This window comes from Eubalaena glacialis, chromosome 7 (assembly GCF_028564815.1).
Source record: "Eubalaena glacialis isolate mEubGla1 chromosome 7, mEubGla1.1.hap2.+ XY, whole genome shotgun sequence".
In the NCBI taxonomy this organism is placed as follows: domain Eukaryota; kingdom Metazoa; phylum Chordata; class Mammalia; order Artiodactyla; family Balaenidae; genus Eubalaena; species Eubalaena glacialis.
This window is the reverse complement of record NC_083722.1, coordinates 69,321,411-69,339,898: the sequence shown is the minus strand read 5'-3', so window position 1 is coordinate 69,339,898 and position 18,488 is coordinate 69,321,411. Positions and strand designations below refer to the sequence as shown.

Below are 18,488 nucleotides of genomic sequence, written 5' to 3'. Positions count from 1 at the left end.
AGGAGAAACTGCACTGCGAGTCCCGCAGCTGCCAGGATCTCTTGGCTGTGGAGAGAAAGACTAGAAGTGTTTAGCACAGGCATAACCATGTTGTAAGGAGCATCACTTTGAACTGAAGAGGATTCCTACTTGCTAGTGGTTCAGCCCTGTCCCCATGTCTAAAAACCTGCAATTTCCTGGTGCAGGAAGAATAGTGGGCAAATGTAGAGTCATTCCATTTGCATAATGTATACATGGGTATATGTGTATTTTTATATGTATGGTATTTTAAAAATATAGGAGGACACAGTAAACTGTTCACAAAGTACAGCTGTATTCCTTAAGCAAGTTGGGGGGGTACATTATGTGGGTACTTTTCCTTTTGCTGTGTTGTTAGAATGGTTTTGGTTTTTGCTACAAACATATTCCAAGAAAAAAACGTATTTCCTTGTTACTAAGAACATGAAGACAAAACACAGGAGTGACAAAACCAAAAAGTTATGGTAAGCCATCCTTTTGACTGTACCCATTTAGAACCCTTAAATTAACCACACTTAAAACTTTAAGCCACTGTTTTTGGTAAATAGTCACCCCTATTACACTTTTATAGGGCTACGAATTCCTTTAGCAAAGAGACTCATTCTTCTGTGCATCCCTAGCTTTTAACACATGCTGTGGTATCATCAGCACACAGATATTGAATGAAGGAGTTGATATTTAATAGTGTATAGCTGGTCCTGGCAGTTCAGAAGAGTCAACATTCCACAAAGCAATATTTTTGTGCTTTGTTTCAGATGGAGCTTGACAGATCAGCTGATCCCCCTCCTGCAATCTGGGTTGCAACAACGAAGTCTACAGTAAATAAATGGGTAAGTGAGCCACTGTATATCTGGCAAAGGTTTATAAACATGTGGTTTGTTATCACGGACCTCCCAGGTACCAGTAGCAAATGCTCAGTATGAGCCTGACTCTCAGCATGCTTTTGGACAGTGACAAAAATCTGAAAGCCCCTATGAATGCAGGTGTGATCCTAAGGATTGTACAAAAATTAAGGTCATAGTCAAAATGCAGCTTCTGACTTCTTTGTCAGGAGCCAAGATACACATTTGATGTGCTTAGAATAAGCACTGTTCCCTGATAAAACCAGTAAAGTACAGCTTTTAGTAGTACAGTTTCTGACCTCTTGAAGCTGTATTTGAAAAGAGGCAGCCCAAGTACCAACACAGCAGGGAAACTCTAGGATTCTATTTTTCTAAACGTAAGAGAAAGCAGAAAGTTGTTTTTTCAAATTCATTTCCTTTTTCTTTATAGCATGAAGAACAGGTATCGAAATAAAGGATAAGCAGAGAGAAGTCACAAAAGTACTATTAATTCTTAAGTCGTAATTAAAGAAGATTTAAGTTTTCTTGCTTACCAGACTGTGGATAACAAAAGAGAAAGTGTTTGCGTTTATTCCTGTTTATATGTAGATCAAGTGGTCTTTCTCTGTACTTGTAAAAAAGAATGTTATATAACTTGTTTAAATTTCATTGTGCCAATTTGAGATCAACATAGCTTTACCTGGAAGAGTGCGTAGTCTTCTCTCCAAAAAGACAACATTCCCTTCTTAATTTTTGTTTTGTATTTTTTTAATAATGGTAGGTAATTGTATTTTGTGACTAAGTATTTTTTGGTTGATGTTGTTATTGTCGGTTTTTCTCGTTTGTTCTTTGTTTTTCTTGCCACTTTAAACTAATTGGCATAAAATGATTAAATAATGAATTTTGTTCCTTTAGACATTGAAAGGAATTCATAATTTTAGAGCCTCTGGAGATTATGACAATGACTGTACAAATCCTATAACACCCCTTTGTACACAACCTGACCAGGTTATTAAAGGTAAGTAAGGATATTGCAAGGTATTGTCCGTTTTATTGAAGTTAATTATACTTACTAAGAAATTGACAAAAATAAAGGAGATGACCTTCCTTTAAATATAATCCTGATGTCAACAAAAGACTAATAGTATATTGGTTTGTTTTTAATAGAAGAAAAATATTTTTTAAATGCTTTTTAATGACTTTAAAAATTGAGCTTTCTTGAGTTAATCTTTTTGCCCAGCATTAGAATAAGCATGGTCTTGGTAAAGCCAGCAACCACTTTGTAAAAGATATAAGATTTAATGTTGTCTTTTGGCACAAGCCAGAATGGTCAGATCTGGCCCCTGAATTCTGCATGCTACAACTGCGAGTGACAGCTCTGACTTCAAGGGGATTAGAGTATTGAATGGTGTGTTTATCTATAGTTAGATGTCCATGCTGTGACCTTTAGGATAGAATGTCCATTCAGGAGAAGGAAGATAGGAAACAAAAGTTAATGAAAGATAGGACTAATTCACAGATTTCCTGTCATCATGTGGACTTTTCCTAGTGGGTAAAAAAATTATTAAGGGGTTTGCTCTTAATAATTTTCCACTAGTAGACCCTTGAAGTGAATGGAGAGTCTTTTAATCTGTTATTAAAATCAGACAGTTTTTCTTTGGTTAGCCTCAAATTGCCTTAGAAATAATTATATGGCCTTCTGATTTACCTTCTCCTTTCTGGGGGCTAGTATGATTTACATTCTGTTACAATACATGCCAGTTAACATTATTGCTGTACTGTGAATTTAAATGTAGGATTGCTTTCCTAATTGTGTGGATTTTTTTCCTTTAGGGGGTGCTAGTATTATTCAGTGTCACATTCTTAATGATAAGAGACATATATTAACCAAAGATACCAATAATAATGTGGCGTATTGGGATGTATTAAAGGTAAGTATCTTTTTGTAATTAAATATAGGTTATTGGATTATGTATCCCTTTATTTTTTATTGTAGTCTGTGTGTGTATATGTGTTATATGTGTGTGTGTATAAAATAACCAAGATAATAATCATATAAATAAAGATTTAATTGCAGCCTTATTTTGGGGTGGATATATATATTCTTATGTGAATATTAGATAAGGCCATAGTTTATCTTTTTAAGTACCCAGAATTTGAATGGAACCGTTTGCTCTGTTTAGTGTATTACAAACTGTGTTGTGCTGCCTTCCCTTAAAATGAAAACATCAGAGTTCCTCGTCCTTGAAACTGTTGACATTTTGGCAGGGGGGCGGGGTAGGATCTGTCCTGTGCATTGTAGGATGTTTAGGAGCATCCCTTAGCCTCTACCCAGTAGATGCCAGTAACCACCTTCATCCCTATCCCCCACTTCAGTTATAACAACCAAAAATGTCTCTAGATATTGCCATATGTTTAGGGGGAGGAAGGAAGAAGAAGGATGCAAAATCACCCTGGGTTGAGAACCACTGGAGTACACAAAATAAGTTTGGCCATCTCTTAGGATTTATAACCATCACTGTGAGCAGCAGTTACTACTTTGGGTCATGTTACAGTGACTCCTTGGATAATTGAGATGTATTAAGCTGTTCAACCACATTATAAATAGCACTGAAGAATTTATAGACAGATTGAAAAGTTTGCTTTTAGAATCCTGACAAATGTCCCTTCTTAGTGTTGTTGTTATAATTGTTCAAAAAATATTTCTGGAATGAACGAATACTGTGTGCAAAGAACTGTGTTGAGGGTCACAAATGATGAAAAAGTCTATTTCATGATCCCTTCTGGTAGAAGGGACAACAGAGCACAAGATAGCTTATGGACAAGGGTGATTACTTACAGCTGGAGAAATCAGGAGAACCTCACAGTGGAGAAATCATTTGAACAGGGCCTTAAAGGATTCCAGCAGATGGATTATGGGAGGGCATTTTAGGAAGAGGAAGTGAATGACAAAGGCACAGAAGAGGAAGGTAATCAAAACATACTTATTCAGGGCCAGGTGAACAGTTTTGTATAGCTGGAGACCAGAGTAAGTATAAGAGAGTAGTAGGGGTGTGTAAGGATGAAAGATGAGATTCACATCATTTACCAAAAAGTCATGAATTTCAGGCTTCAGGCTTGGCCTTTCTTTGGTACTTCCTAAAGATTCTTAATCATAGATGATTTTAGAGCAGGAAAACCCTATGTTCAGAGCAGTAGCAGTATGTATAATGGGAAAGAAGCCGGAAGTCAGGAAGTCAGTTGTCTTAAGCATAATGACTTGGGGATCTACAGAAAGAGATGGATGACTTTTGGCCACTGTGAAGCCTTGGAGAGATCCTGGCCAGGCCGAAGACATCAGATCTCATTGTCCTCCAGGCCTTCCACCCTCCCCTGGAGTCCCTCAATAAGACGGTTTGATCCAAAAATAAAAGAAGAGACAGATGTTGGGTATATTTTAAAGGAAGAATTGAAAAGATCTGGTATTTTGGTTAGGTTCCTGGTTATAAGGAACAGAGATTCACTTAAGTTAACTTCTGGATCCAAAGAATAAACACATTTCTTTCTCGGAAAAGGGGACTGTCTCTGAATGGAAACCTTGGCCTGACTAACACATTCCCTCCCTGTGGCGCAGCTGTGTGGGAAATCACATTACAGAACAGTTGCTTGGTGAGCATGGCTTCAGAACAAGAGACCTTAGTTGAGTGGAAAATGTAATTGCAGTAGGCTCCAAAAATTCCAATTGGTTTTTTCCCTACAGTAGAGATGTGCTTGTCAGGGGACCAGAAACTCACGTTTGTTTCAGAGAGGGGTTCTGTGAAGACAGAGAGGATCCAGAGTAGCCCTAAGGACCTTATCAGTAGGAATTTGGCTGCTTCACCACTAATGTGGCCCTAGCTCTGCCCTGTGGCTAGGCTTTACCTCATGCTGCGCAGCATCTGATGTTCTCCAGAATATCTAACAAAGTCAAATCGAGCCAGTTCCTCTTTGATTTTCTGCCTATGAGTCTGATGTCCTCTCTTGCTCTAATTAGCTGAAGTCTGAGTAGAGTCCTGCTGTCTGAATGGGAGGTAGTTCTACTTAGATGGGGTGCTCAGCTGGCATGCACCATCATTGGCATTTTTGTGTCCCTGGCAGCTTACCATATCCAGACACTAGACCTTGAGGTTTTAAGATCAAGTGATCAGGCAAAATGGACATGGTATTATACAGAAATATGGAAGTCAGGAGTATTTAGGACCATAGGCTCAGAGTTAGAGCTGCATTCTGACCTTGGCTCTGCCAGCTACTAGCCAAGTGATCTCCAGAATATGCTTACCTTTGTCTTTATTCCTAAAATCTGGATGGTCCATATTTCTTGGTAATGTTAAGGGGGTGTTTGAGAAGTATTTACTGTAGTGACTGACACATAATAGTTAGGAGGCTGTTGTACTAATACAGGCGGAATATCAGATATTCCTCTGGAGTGGGGTGGGAACAAGGGGAAAAAACAGAATGATTAGAAAGATATTTAGGCCTGTAGATAAGTGATGCTTGAATAAAAGGGAGTATGAAGAAAAGGAAGGAGCAGAGATTAGTCCTAGGTTTCTGAATTAGTTTGGTGAGTAGAAGTGATATAGGGAACGTCAGAGGAGAAAACATTGTTGGGCGAAAGGGACATGCTGAGAAAGACAGCAGATTTGAATTTATGTGAGATATCTGGGTAGAGGTGTTTGCTGGGCAGAGAGCTATACAACCTAATGCACGCATGAAAGAACTGGGCTGGAGAAATCGGTCCAGCCGTCTTCAGCTGTGGATTATAGTTGGAGCCATGAGAAAGGTCAGAGTTTCTAAGGGATACATCTATACTGAAAATAGAAGAAACCAAGTCATCTCCCTTTCAAGAATTTTTAGAAAAAGAGGAAGCCACAAAGGTGTGTAATAAAAAGGGGTAAGAAAACAAAGAGCTCAAGGACTAATTAAGCGTTTCAGGAAGGAGCTTGTGGTTAGCTGCATTGGCCTGCTGAGAGTTTGTGTGAGACAGTGGAATGGAATGTGCACATGGATCTAGCCAATAAAGAGGATGGTGTCTGGGGAGAGTAGTTTCTAGGGAGACCTAAGGGCAAAAGCCAGATAGAGTGGGTTGAATAGTGTTTGCGAGGTGAAGAAACAGAATTTGAGGGGAGACAATCTTAGATGAAATTTGACTTTGGTGAGATGGGCAGGAAAGGCAGTAGCTGGAGAAGATTTAGGCATGAGAAGGTCAAGGGAAGGTTTTGTTTTGGTGTTCAGGCATTTTTAAGATGGGAGAAATTTGATCGTGGTTCACTGTTCATGGGGAGAAGCCCGTAGAGACATGAGAAGGTAAATGGTGGTACAAGGTCCCCAAGAAGCAAGAGGTGAGGGGATCCAGAGCACAGCAAGAAGGGACACCTTTTTCGTTGCACCAGGAAGAACAGTAGCAGAAAGTTAAGGGGATTCTGTCAAGGCTCCTCTTTTTTTGAGAAGTAGAGGTCAGACTCATGTGCTGGGGGTAGTGAGGGAGGTGGTGGCAGCAAGGGCAGGGGTATGAGGAGAGTAGAGATTTGACAAAGATGTTGTGGAGAACTGACTTTGGAAACAAGTTCCAGGTAGCATTAATGACTGTATATTTATAGTGGGAATACTGTCAAGGATTTGAGAGGCCATCTTTTCCTGTGTGTTGTCCATGTGGATGTTCATATTGTCCGGGATGCAAGCAAGATCTCAAGATGGGTTTTAAGATATTAAGCCAGGCTCAAGTTGCCATTGAATGAGGAGGATGAGGGAGAGCGAGCACAGAGGTTGCTAGATGGCTGTGAGGAAAAGGGGTACGGTTTACTGCAGCTAAATGATACGGGCTCAAAGAAATAGGAGTTTTTACATAGCGATGGTGGAATGATGGTCTCTGTATGCCATTAGAGAGTTATGGGATGTAGGAGAAGATGCAGAGTCACCCTTTGAGAAGACAGCTGATGAGATGGGACCCTCAGGAAAGAGCCAGTTTGCTGTTAGGAAGAATAGGTAGAGGGAACATTCTGTGATATTGTTCAGGATAGAGATGAACTGTGATTGGAAATGCTCCATGGCACGAGGGGAAGTTCAGGACATACTTTTGGGGAGCATAGATATTTAGGGAATGAATAAGAAAGATTGTGATGGTCAAGAAAGAGAAACTTAAAATTGCTGCCTATATTATAGCTGTTGTCTGAAGGTATTGATAGCTTCACAGTTCTCTTAAAGTGCTTAGAAACTGTTATTTGTTCCTTGAAGATTTTTTTTGCTTCATTTGACATTGCTTCCAGATAAGTGTGGTGGTATATTATATCAATATGAGCAAAATTAGGATACAGTTTCCCAAAAAAGAACAGTTCGTGTTTTTTTAATTTAAAATTTTAATAGGACGTAGTTACTTAAAGGTAAATGCTTTAAGATAAAAATATTTGACTATGTTCTTTTTGGAATGTATTTAAGACTCCATTATATTTAGGCAAATGTGTAAAATTTTGAGTGGCTAAGTCAGAATCAAATCAGTTGACCACTTAACATTGATAATTATCATACTTTATTTTTGATGTATAGGCATGTAAAGTTGAAGATCTGGGCAAAGTGGATTTTGAAGATGAAATTAAGAAAAGATTTAAGATGGTATATGTACCAAATTGGTTCTCAGTAGACTTAAAAACAGGGGTAAGTTAGCAATTGATATTTGTGCGATTTGGGTTAGTTGAAAATTTCTAATATAGCTCAAAATTAAGTATTATTAGTTATAGAGTCCTGTGTTTTTATGTATGAAAGGAAAAAATTTTATGCAGTTTAAATGCCTTTTCATATCCCAGTGTATTAAATTGTAGTTGCATCGAATCACGCAGAAACACATTTTGGTTCTGAATCTGTGGCTTAGCACTTTAGTTAAATAGTACAAATAAATAATGGTTTAGAGACTTATTTGGAGAATGTATTCACATGGAATGTCACTAACAATTTTTTTCTTTTGACAGATGTTGACAATTACTTTGGATGAGAGTGACTGTTTTGCTGCTTGGGTTTCTGCAAAAGATGCTGGCTTTAGCAGCCCTGACGGGTCAGATCCAAAATGTGAGTTTAAGTGTCCTTCTTTCCCTTTCGCCTTCCAAAAGAGAAGGTGGATCTGTGCTGTTTTTTTATGTGCTCATCTTTTTTTTTCTAAACAATATTTGGGTTTTTTAAAAATCGTTTTTCAAGAAATCTGTATATTCTCTCATATGGAAATGGAAAATACTATTCATTTTAAATGTTTTGGGGATCTTGATTTTTCTCACAATCTATGGCTTAGCTTTAACAGTTAAACATGCAGCACACTCTCTACCCTTAAACCGTTCGGGAAGTCTGTTAGGTTAGGAAAGTGAAGCTAGGAAACAGTTTTTCCCCCCCAATTAAAAAAAAAATTTATTGAAGTATAGTTGACATATAATGTATTAGTTTCAGATGTACAATATAATGATTCAATATTTGTATATACTGTAAAATAATCACTACAATAAGTCTAGTTAATATCCATCACCATACATAGAAAATTTTTTTTTCTTAATGAGAATTTTTAAGATCTACTCTCTTAGCAACTTTCAAATATGCAATACAGTAATAGTAACTACAGTTGCCATGCTGTATATTACATCCCCATGACTTATTTATTTTATAACTGGAAGACTGTACCTTTTGACCCCCTTCACCCATTTTGCCCATTCCATTACTCCCCACATCTGGCAACCACCAATCTGTTCTCTGTATCTGTGAGCTTTGCTTTTTGGCTTTTTTGTTTTTAGATTCCACATATAAGTGAGATCATACGGTATTTGTCTTTCTGTGTCTGACATATTTCATTTAACCATAATGCCTTCACGGTTCATCCTTGTTGTCGCAAATGGCAAGACTTCATTCTTTTTTATGACTGAATAATATTTCTGTGTGTGTGTGTGTGTGTGTATGTGTATCACATTTTCTTTACCCATTCATCCATCAGTGAACAATGAGGTTGTTTCTAATATCTTGGCTATTGTAAATAGTGCTGCAGTGAACATGGGGATGCATATATCTTTTTGAATTAGTGGTTTCCTTTTCTTTGGATAAATAGTCAGAAGTGGAATTACTAGATATGATAGTTTTATTTTTGAGGAACTGCCGTACTGTTGTCCACAGTGGCTTCACCAATTTACATTCCCATCAGTAGTGCACAAGGATTCCTGTTTCTCCACGTACTCTCAAACATTTGTTATTTGTGGTCTTTTTGATAATAGCCATTCTGACAGGTGTGAGGTGATATCTCATTGTGGTTTTGATTTGCATTTCCCTGGTGATTAATGATGTTGAGCATCTTTTCATGTACCTGTTGACTGTCTGTGTGTCTTCTTTGGAAAAATGTCTATTCATATCTTCTGTCCATTTTTTAATCAGATTGTTCAGTTTTTTTGCTATTGAGTTGTATGAATTTTTTATATATTTTGGATATTAACTCCTTTCAGATACATGATTTGCAAACATTTTCTCCCATTCACTAGGTCGCCTTTTCATTTTGTTGATGATTTCCTTTGCTCTGTAGAAGCTTTTTAGTTTGATGTAGTCCCACTTGTTTATTTTTGCCTTCATTGCCCTTGCTTTTGGTGTAAGATCCAAAAAAATCATTGCCAAGACCATTGTCAGCGAGCTTACTGCCTGTGTTTTCTTCTAGGAGTTTTATGGTTTCAGGTCTTACATCAAGTCTTTAATCCATATTGAGTTAATTCTTGTGTATGGTGAGAAGAGACTCATCTTCATAAGAGTCTATTACATTTTGTTGATTATATTTTTGATCAGTATTCTCCTAAGAATGTAGCATGTAGAAATACCTGATATATATAAATATAGGGTACTGGCTTTGTATGGAAATAGCCCTTTAAAGACTACAGTTGCTGTTTTTGTTTGTTCATTTTTAAAGAATGGCTGTATCTGAACAACCAAATAGAATATGTGTTTGCTCCATATTATCACAGCTTTAAACATTCTAAGATAAAATTTTAATAGACTTCGTGAAATCTCTAAATCTTGCTTTTAAATATCCTTGGCATTGGGTTAAGAATGTAACATCAGAGTTTGTGGAAACTTTTAATTTTTACTTCTTTCCCTCTATTTTTAGATTAAAGCTAATGATTCTCTTTTCCATTTCTTTTCTTTTTTATATCAACTCTTTTGCAGTGAACTTAGGAGGACTTTTACTCCAGGCCCTCCTAGAATATTGGCCTAGGACACATGTGAATCCAATAGATGAAGAAGAAAATGAAGTAAACCATGGTTCGTGTTTTTATATCAGGATAATTGATTTAAAAATTACTCAGAAGTTAAGGACACTTAGATTGTGTGTTATCCTGAGAATGTTTTTTTAAAAAAATTATTTTAAGCATTTGCTAAAGTGTGACATAATAAATATATGTGATGTGCCCAATTTACTGCCCTCCCTTCCACATCCTAGAGAACATCCATCCAGTCTTAACTGAGATTCCAAAAGAGCTTTTAATCAGTGAGATTCTATACACAAGATATATAGAATAAACCCTGTGTATTCAAATGACCTTTGTCCTTAAACGTAGGCAGCTTAGCAGGGTTATTCCAAAGATATTTCTTAGGGTATCCGTGGAGCTGCTGGATTTACCTCCAGTGCTCGCTAATTAACATCAGAAAGCCAGGTTTGTCCTTGTGTAGTCAAACTTCACGTTGGCTTGAAATGTAGATATTACCTAGTCTGATGATCTACCTGATCTTGGCTCAAAAAATCAAATCCCAACTCAGAAGTGTCAGGGTAAGTGAATGAGTATGTGTAAAGAATTAATGTCATTGAGGGCATTGAAAAGCTTTGTGTGCCACAGGCAGTGGCAGTAACTTTCTCTGGGAAGCAGAGGAGAATTTGGCTCAGTTTCATTAAAGAAAGGGGAAAAAAAACCTTAAAGTTTCACAACTCATATGTAACCTTGAGTCCCACCTACTGAGGACTTATCTGCTGAAGATTCTCTGAAGATTGCCCACTTACGGTGGTCAGCAGTGACGAGGACCTCCTGCCAGAGACTTTGTTCTGGCTGACTGATTCATCCAGAATGATTTTTGGAGTTTAAATCTGTTTTGCAAGGATGACATACCTCTCTCTCTGAAAGCCAGTCTCCTGATGTCCCTGTCATAGAGAGGGCACTGACCCCACCTGTGATGTCATTTCTTTTGTCACCTGATCCACTTCATTCCCCTTTAGAATTGTACAGTGGGCTGTGAGCCAGGGAAATTCAGTGGAAATATCTCTTCACGGAGGATTGAGCAAGCTAGGTTCTGGTATGGGCTCTGCCATTTATCAGCCATGTAGCTATGGGCATGTCATTTCCTGTTCTTGGCTTGTCTGTCTCCATCTGTAACAGGACAGGGTGCCCTCAGAGGCCCAAGTAGCCAATAATAAATATTAAGTAATGAAAAAACAGTGGTACAGGGACTTCCCTGGTGGTCCAGTGGTTAAGACCTTGCCTTCCAATGCAGGGGGTGCGGGTTCGATCCCTGGTCTGGGACCTAAGATCCCACATGCCTCGCAGCCAAAAAACCAAAACATAAAACAGAAGCAATATTGTAACAAATTCAATAAAGACTTTAAAAAAATCAAAAAAAATCTTTAAAAACAAAACAAAAAACAGTGGCACAGAGTAGGGGTGGTGTGATGAATTGGGGGATTGGGATTGACATATATTCGCTAATATGTATAAAATAGATGACTAATAAGAACCTGCTCTATAAAAATAAAATAAAATAAAATTCAAAAAAAAAAAAGATCAAAAAAAAACCAAAACAAAACAGTGGCATAATCAGCACCTCTTGGATCCAAGCTTTGGTTGGGGGAATAAAGAAAAAGTCACGGGAAACCCCAAATCATCCTTAAAATCAAACTGGCATAGTAAAGGCAGGGCAGGACCCAGCCAGAGCTCAGGACACTGCACACTCTACGTGTCTGGTAATCTTCTGCTACACCTGCACCATGCTCAGTGGATACTCAAGAGCTGCTTAGATTATACTTGGGGAGCAGCTCAAGTATTCTGAGGCCTGTATTGTGTTGCAGGTGGGGGTAATAAAGATAAATGGGCGTGGACCCTGCCCTTCAGGGACTGGCATTCTGGTTGGGCAAAGGGCCGCTTACATCAGCATTATGAGATCAGAGAGTAGGTGCTGTGAGAGAGGTTCTGAGAGTGCTGTAAGGTTGCAGAGGGCAAGACTGCTTCCAGATTCGTCAGGGAAGTGTTTATGCACAAGCTGGCACTTGAGTGGGGGTCGACGGCACTCTGTTCAAAAGATTACAAAGAAAGCGAGTGAAATGAAGTCTGCGGAGAGCAGTAAAAATGAGATTATGACCTCTTTGAGGTTTTGTTTTTCACTAATACCTCTGCCATTAGTTGTGGCTACCGTTAACCATAAAGTTTTTTCTGACAGAAATTTTTCTGAGCTCGGCATTTTACCGGCCCCATCCCGTCCCCGCAACAAAAAAAGAGCAAATCATCGTTTATAAAGAGGCTGTCCTGTACTTACCTGTGGCTGAAATAGACGGTTATGTTTTTTGTTTCAAATCTCAAACATTAATCTCTTCTGTTAAAATCCTCTAAAATGTTCATGAGGTACATCCCAAGTTGCCATATTTCTTATTTTCAAGAATTTAACTTTGTTTTTTTACCTTTATTTTTGTCTCTGACTGACGTACAGGATTTTGACTTAAAAAATCTTGCAATGGTTGGGCTCTGTGGAAACGAAATGTTTAGAGTCTGTGTTTTTAGCACTAACTCTGGATCCTGACACCATCTGTACCTTTTCCTAGTAAATGGGGAGCAGGAGAACCGAGTACAGAAGGGAAATGGCTATTTCCAGGTGCCCCCGCACACTCCTGTGATCTTTGGTGAAGCTGGAGGTCGCACCTTGTTCAGGTATGGGTAAGAAGGGCTAAGAAGGCATCCTGTTTGCCAAGAAGTATTCATTCAAGCACATGTTTATTTTTAACTTCTAGGGGTGTCAGGGGTTTGGAAGCTTCTTCATCTCCATGACATAGTTAAGTGTCTGGTGCTATTAGACCCCATTCTAATTGCGAGCTGAGCCTCTAGTGTTAAAATGAGGTTGATACCTTGCCTTGAGGCAGCTTCTTAGTGGTTTCTGCAGGAAACCATCACCAGAAGTCCCTGCCCACAGGACAGAATCAGAGTAGATAACTTCCCTCAGGCTGGGCCAGGGGAGATGGACTGGGCTGCTCTTGGGAACTGTTGTGCCCAACAGTGGCCCGACCTGAGGCGTGAGGCAGTCCTTCATGAGGCTCTGCACACAAGAGCTAGACTGGCTTCGTCTCCAAGTTGCCAGCCAAGGCCCAGGGAGAGTCATGGGGGAAAGCCTACTAGAGTCTTCTGTAGGGCCAGAAGTAAGAAGATTGTTTGTCTTGCCCTTGAGGGCAGAATTTTCTTCCTTTATGATGGTTTCCTGAGAGTGTGGTTACCAAAAATAAACCTGACCCCCATTGTGTGTGGAGTGCCACACTCTATAGCACTGGCAGACGACCTTTCTCAAGTACTTTGCCTACACCCAGGTTCCTATCCTCACCCAGGGAGTCAGGCAGCTGTAGTGTATGTCTGGCCTCAAAATCTGGGGGCCTGAGTTTTAGGGCTTGCTCTCCCTCTTAGCAGAGTGAGTCATTCTGCCTGCCTTCACTTTATTTCCTCAGCTGTCAAGTGAGGGTTATCCTAAATGAACTCTATAACGGTCCCTCCCCCTAACATTTATTGACAATGATTTTGGGATCTGTGCTTGTTTTGTCACTTACTACCTGATGGATTATGTGTAGGCTGCTCTGCCGAGACTCGGGGGGTGAGACTGAGTCCATGCTTCTGAATGAGACAGTGCCACAATGGGTAATTGACATCACTGTGGATGTAAGTATCCTTCATTCCCACTTTGCCCTTTTATTTTTTTCCAAATCATGAAGACAATTAAGAACTACTTTAGACTGTGTAATCTTTAATTAAAACTAGACTACCAAGTGGAATCCTCTTCTGCTTCCCTGCAGTTCCGAAGTTGCAGAAGAAGTATTGATAATTATTTATATATCTCTTTATGTCTTTAAATTACATAAATAATACATGCTTATCAAAGAAAACAATAAATGAATAAGGTGAAATTCCCTTCCCTTTCCCAATCACTGTTTTTCTTTTATTCACTCCCTATTCTTCTTCCCAGAGGTAGTAAATATTAATAGTTTAATGCATAGCCTTCAGTACTTTTTTCTGTGTGTACACAAGCATATATTATTTGTGTATATATGTGTGTGTGTATAGATCATTTTATTTTGCACAAAATCTCCTACTATATCTACTGTTCTGCAACTTGATTTTTTTTTTGGTTTTTTTTTTCTCACTTAAAAATATATCTTGGACATATTTTCATGTCTGTATATGGATCATTCCTTTTTAATGAGTGCAGGGTATTCCATTGTATAAATGTACCAAGATCTATTTAGCCAGTCCCTATAAATGGACATTTAGGTTGTACCCAATGTTTTCTGTTACAAACAATGCTTCAGTGAACATCCTTGTACATACATCTTTGTGTACTTTTTAGGATAAATTCCTAGAAGTGGAATTGCTGGATCAAAGGGTATGCACATTTTAAATTTCGATAGATATTGCCAAATTGCCCTCCACAAAGGCTGTACCAGTTTACACTCTTACCAGCAGTGTATGAGTGCCCAGTACCGCACACCCTCACCAATGCTGGATACTTCTAATCTTTGCTGAAAGATAGGCAGATTTTTTTTTTATAGGCAGATATTATCTCGTTTTAATGTGTTTTTTTGTTTTGTTTTAATTTGTGGTGAGGTTAAGCATCTTTTCACGTTGGCCATTTTTATTTCTTCTTTTGTGAATTGCCTGTTTGTATTCTTTACTCAGTTTTCTATTGGGTTATTTGTCTTTGTTACTGACTTGTAGGAGTTGTTCATATTCAATATTAACCCTTTGACTATTATCTTGACTATTATCTTGCCTCTCAATTGAATTTTACTTTGTTCACGATGTCTTTTGGCAGGCAAAAAGTTTTAATTTTTATATGACCAGGTTGATCCTTTATGGCTCTGAGTTTCATGTCTTGCTTAGGTATTTCCCACTTCAAAGTAGCAGAAATGTTCTCTTGTATTCTCTTCTAGTATGTTTATGATAATGGTTTGTGTCTAGATCTTCAGTCTATTAGAATTTATTGTTTGGTGTGAAGTGGAATGCTAACTTTCTCCAAATGGATAGCCAGTGTGCCAACACGATTTATTGAATAATCTAAACTTTCCCTACTAATTTGAAATGCTATCTTTATCATATACTAAATTTCTATACACACATGGGTCTGTTTCTAGACTCTTTTATGTGCTGTTGACCTATATTTCTAAAGCCATATGAAAAGAGATTTAATCTCTAGAACCTGCAGAAAATTCATTTTCTGTCCCAGATATACCTCCAAGAACTTAAAACCGGTCTGACACCTGATAGATATTCTGTGGTCTTCTCTAAATCCGAGCTCCCCATAAACCACAACTTCCTTTGAGTGTTAAACTCACCTAGATGCATTGCTGACCTTAGGCCTGTGGCTTATTCCTCAGAGGAGACATCCAGACAGGATATGACATGGAGGCTCGGAGAGGATTAACCCCCAGAGAAAAGATGACCAATTAATTTTACCTTCATCTAAGTATGTGGTTTACCTCATGGTGGACATCTAGGTGGTTGGCTGAAGTTTCCACTCATTTAAAACCTCAGACCTCACTCTGATGTCAGAGGAAATGAAAGTGGGAGGACTTTGATTGGCCTTTTCAGTTGGATAATGGGCCTCCCCAACGTAGAGTGTATGGTTTTGCTCAAAGGTGAATGTTGTGGGTTTCTCTCAAGACACTTAATTTTTTGTTTGGGCATTTTAATGTAGAATTCAGATTTTGGTTTGTATGGCTTAAAGAATTAAAATTTGTTTCCTTTTCATTCCTTGAATTGTTAATTGAGAAGATCCATGCTGCAATTTCATATTGCCACTGACATTGCATATAATTTGTCTTTATGTATCTTTTATTACAAAATGAAACATTATACTTTTCTGATACCTTTTCACTAAGGCTGACGTAGATAATTTGATAGCTTATTAGAAATTTCAGGGGCTTCCCTGGTGGCGCGGTGGTTGAGAGTCCACCTGCCAATGCAGGGCACATGGGTTCGATCCCTGGTCCGGGAGGATCCCACATGCCGCGGAGCAGCTGAGCCCGTGTGCCACAACTGCTGAGCCTGTGCTGTGGAACCTGTGAGCCACAACTACTGGGCCTGCGTGCCGCAACTGCTGAAGCCCACGCACCTGGAGCCCGTGATCCGCAATGAGGGAGGCCACTGCAGTGGGAGGCCCGCGCACTGCGGTGGGGAGAGGCACCCGCTCGCAGCAACTAGAGAGGGCCCACGCACAGCAGCGAAGACCCAACGCAGCCAAAAATAAATAAATTAAATAAATAAATGTAAAAAAAAAAAAATTTCATAGACAGTCACTTTTAATTGTAAAATAACTGTTAACTTGTGGATAGTTTTCCTGTTGACATCATTTTAGTTTATCAGCTAATAGAAACTATTTTACCTTTTTTCACTTTTAATGTTTCAGAAAAATATGCCCAAATTCAACAAAATTCCTTTCTACCTCCAACCTCATGCATCTTCAGGAGCAAAAACCTTAAAAAAGTAAGTAAATGGAGTGTCGTGTGATACTTTGATCTAATTTATTGCCAGAGATTTTAAAAAATTCCTTATAATTGCTTTTATAGCACAGGAGGCAAGTACTAGATCTAAGGCTAATTTCATAATATTGAAAGTTTATATAATTTAACCATATACCAAGTACCTACTGTGGCCAGCTGCAGTTATTCAAAATAAGTAAAACATGGATTTTGTCTCTCATAGTTTAGGACACAATCTGTGTATAGTAACTGCTTTTATGGATACTTAGGGAATGATGAGTGTAGGGGAAAGAAATTAATTTTTGGCTGTAGCTTTCTAGAAAGCTTTCTTGAAGGACATGGAATTTGAGCTGGACATGTAAGGATGGAAAGAACTTCAAAAGAGAGATATTCCAGGTCCAGAAAATGGTTCGATCGGGGATGTGGAAGTAGGAGCCTGCATAAGATATTGAAATTGGCAAGAACCTATGTAGCTGCAGCATAGGCTGGAGGGGTGGCCAGGAGATGCTAGGAGGGAAGTCAGAAAGGACATTCAAGGTTTCACTGATGTGTATCCCAGCAAGTAGAATCAGCAGGACTTTAAAACCTTTTGTTAGATTTCGAAACATATGCAAAAAAAGAGAATAGGAGAATGAACCCCATTATCCCATCACACAGCTTAAATAATTCTCAACATATGGCTAAACATTTTGTTTCATCTGTACCTCTACCTGCCCTCCCTCCCACTGAACCCATCTGCCTACACACACACACACACACACACACACACGATTATTTTAAAGCAAGTTCTAGATACACTTCAGCTAGGTTTAATGACTGAAGTTCAGGATGGCTTTCAGAGTATGAGCCTTAGCTACTTGGTTTGACCATTATTAACTGATGTCAGAGATACAGAAGTAGGTTTGGGGGTAAGGAAATTGCTGAATCTAGTTTTGGACATGTAGAGTTTGAGGTGCCTTTGGGACATCCATCTGGAGCTGCCTAGCCAACTGTTGTGTTGGTAGGTCTGGAGATCAGACAGGCAGTTGAAACTCAAGGGCTTGGCTATAGGAGGAGGAAGCCTTGGGAGAAATGAGCACATATATCATCAGAGCCTGGTAAGCACCAGGGGCTGCCTTCCCTTCCAGGAGCATTTAGTTTGCCCATGCTCTGGGAAAGTCTTTAAGGGAATAAAACCCAGAAGGCTATTCCTTATGTATATAGAAGATTTAAGAGTTATGTATTTAATCTCATTTATTTGCACATAATCTGTCTTAGGGGAGGACACTATAGAAAATCTATTGGCGATTCTAAAAATGGATTACGGCAGTGACTAAGAACATTTATTGGTTTAGGTTTCTGTGGTGTGTTTTATCTTTGTCAAATGTTAATACCAAAAAATATGGAAGAGATAATATCCAGTGATTTCCTGATGTCACAATCTGCCCTTGCTTTTTACAGAGATAGACTCTCTGCTAGTGACATGCTTCAAGTCCGGAAAGTAATGGAACACGTCTATGAGAAAATCATCAACTTGGATAATGAGTCTCAAACCACTAGCTCTTCTAATAATGAAAAACCAGGAGAACAGGAAAAAGAAGAGGATATTGCTGTGTTGGCAGAGGAGAAAATTGAACTTTTGTGCCAGGACCAGGTAAGTGGACTTGCGGACACAGCCCCATTTTTTCCAGTGCTGGTGCTCAGAATTTCATCATGTGGTAGGATCGTAGTTTCCAAGTCTGTTGCCTTTGGGGGGCTTTTGCTTTTAGGAGCACTGGGTCTCTCCCACCTATTTGTGAGGCCCCTTCTGAAGGGCTCTATAGCCCACCCTAAAGCTTCCATTTATCCCTGGGGCAGTTTTCAGGAAAGGGACATGGAGACTTAAATGCACACACAGACAAATGTGGATGTGCTGGTGGCTTTTTTTTTTTCTGACA

At 38.9% G+C, this 18,488-nt stretch overlaps 1 protein-coding gene across 3 annotated transcripts in view; it reads left to right on the top strand.

The window, feature by feature from the left end:
• The window catches only part of WDR48 (WD repeat domain 48), a 43,796-nt gene that overhangs the window by 22,956 nt on the left and 2,352 nt on the right, over positions 1 to 18,488 (top strand). For all 3 annotated transcript variants that reach the window (XM_061196606.1, XM_061196608.1, XM_061196607.1), the window contains 10 exons: positions 774 to 848; positions 1,755 to 1,857; positions 2,673 to 2,770; positions 7,398 to 7,505; positions 7,817 to 7,913; positions 10,026 to 10,121; positions 12,661 to 12,766; positions 13,669 to 13,756; positions 16,500 to 16,576; positions 18,013 to 18,205. In XM_061196606.1, the coding sequence (XP_061052589.1) occupies positions 774 to 848; positions 1,755 to 1,857; positions 2,673 to 2,770; positions 7,398 to 7,505; positions 7,817 to 7,913; positions 10,026 to 10,121; positions 12,661 to 12,766; positions 13,669 to 13,756; positions 16,500 to 16,576; positions 18,013 to 18,205 (1,041 nt within the window). The remainder of the gene's footprint in view (positions 1 to 773; positions 849 to 1,754; positions 1,858 to 2,672; positions 2,771 to 7,397; positions 7,506 to 7,816; positions 7,914 to 10,025; positions 10,122 to 12,660; positions 12,767 to 13,668; positions 13,757 to 16,499; positions 16,577 to 18,012; positions 18,206 to 18,488) is intronic.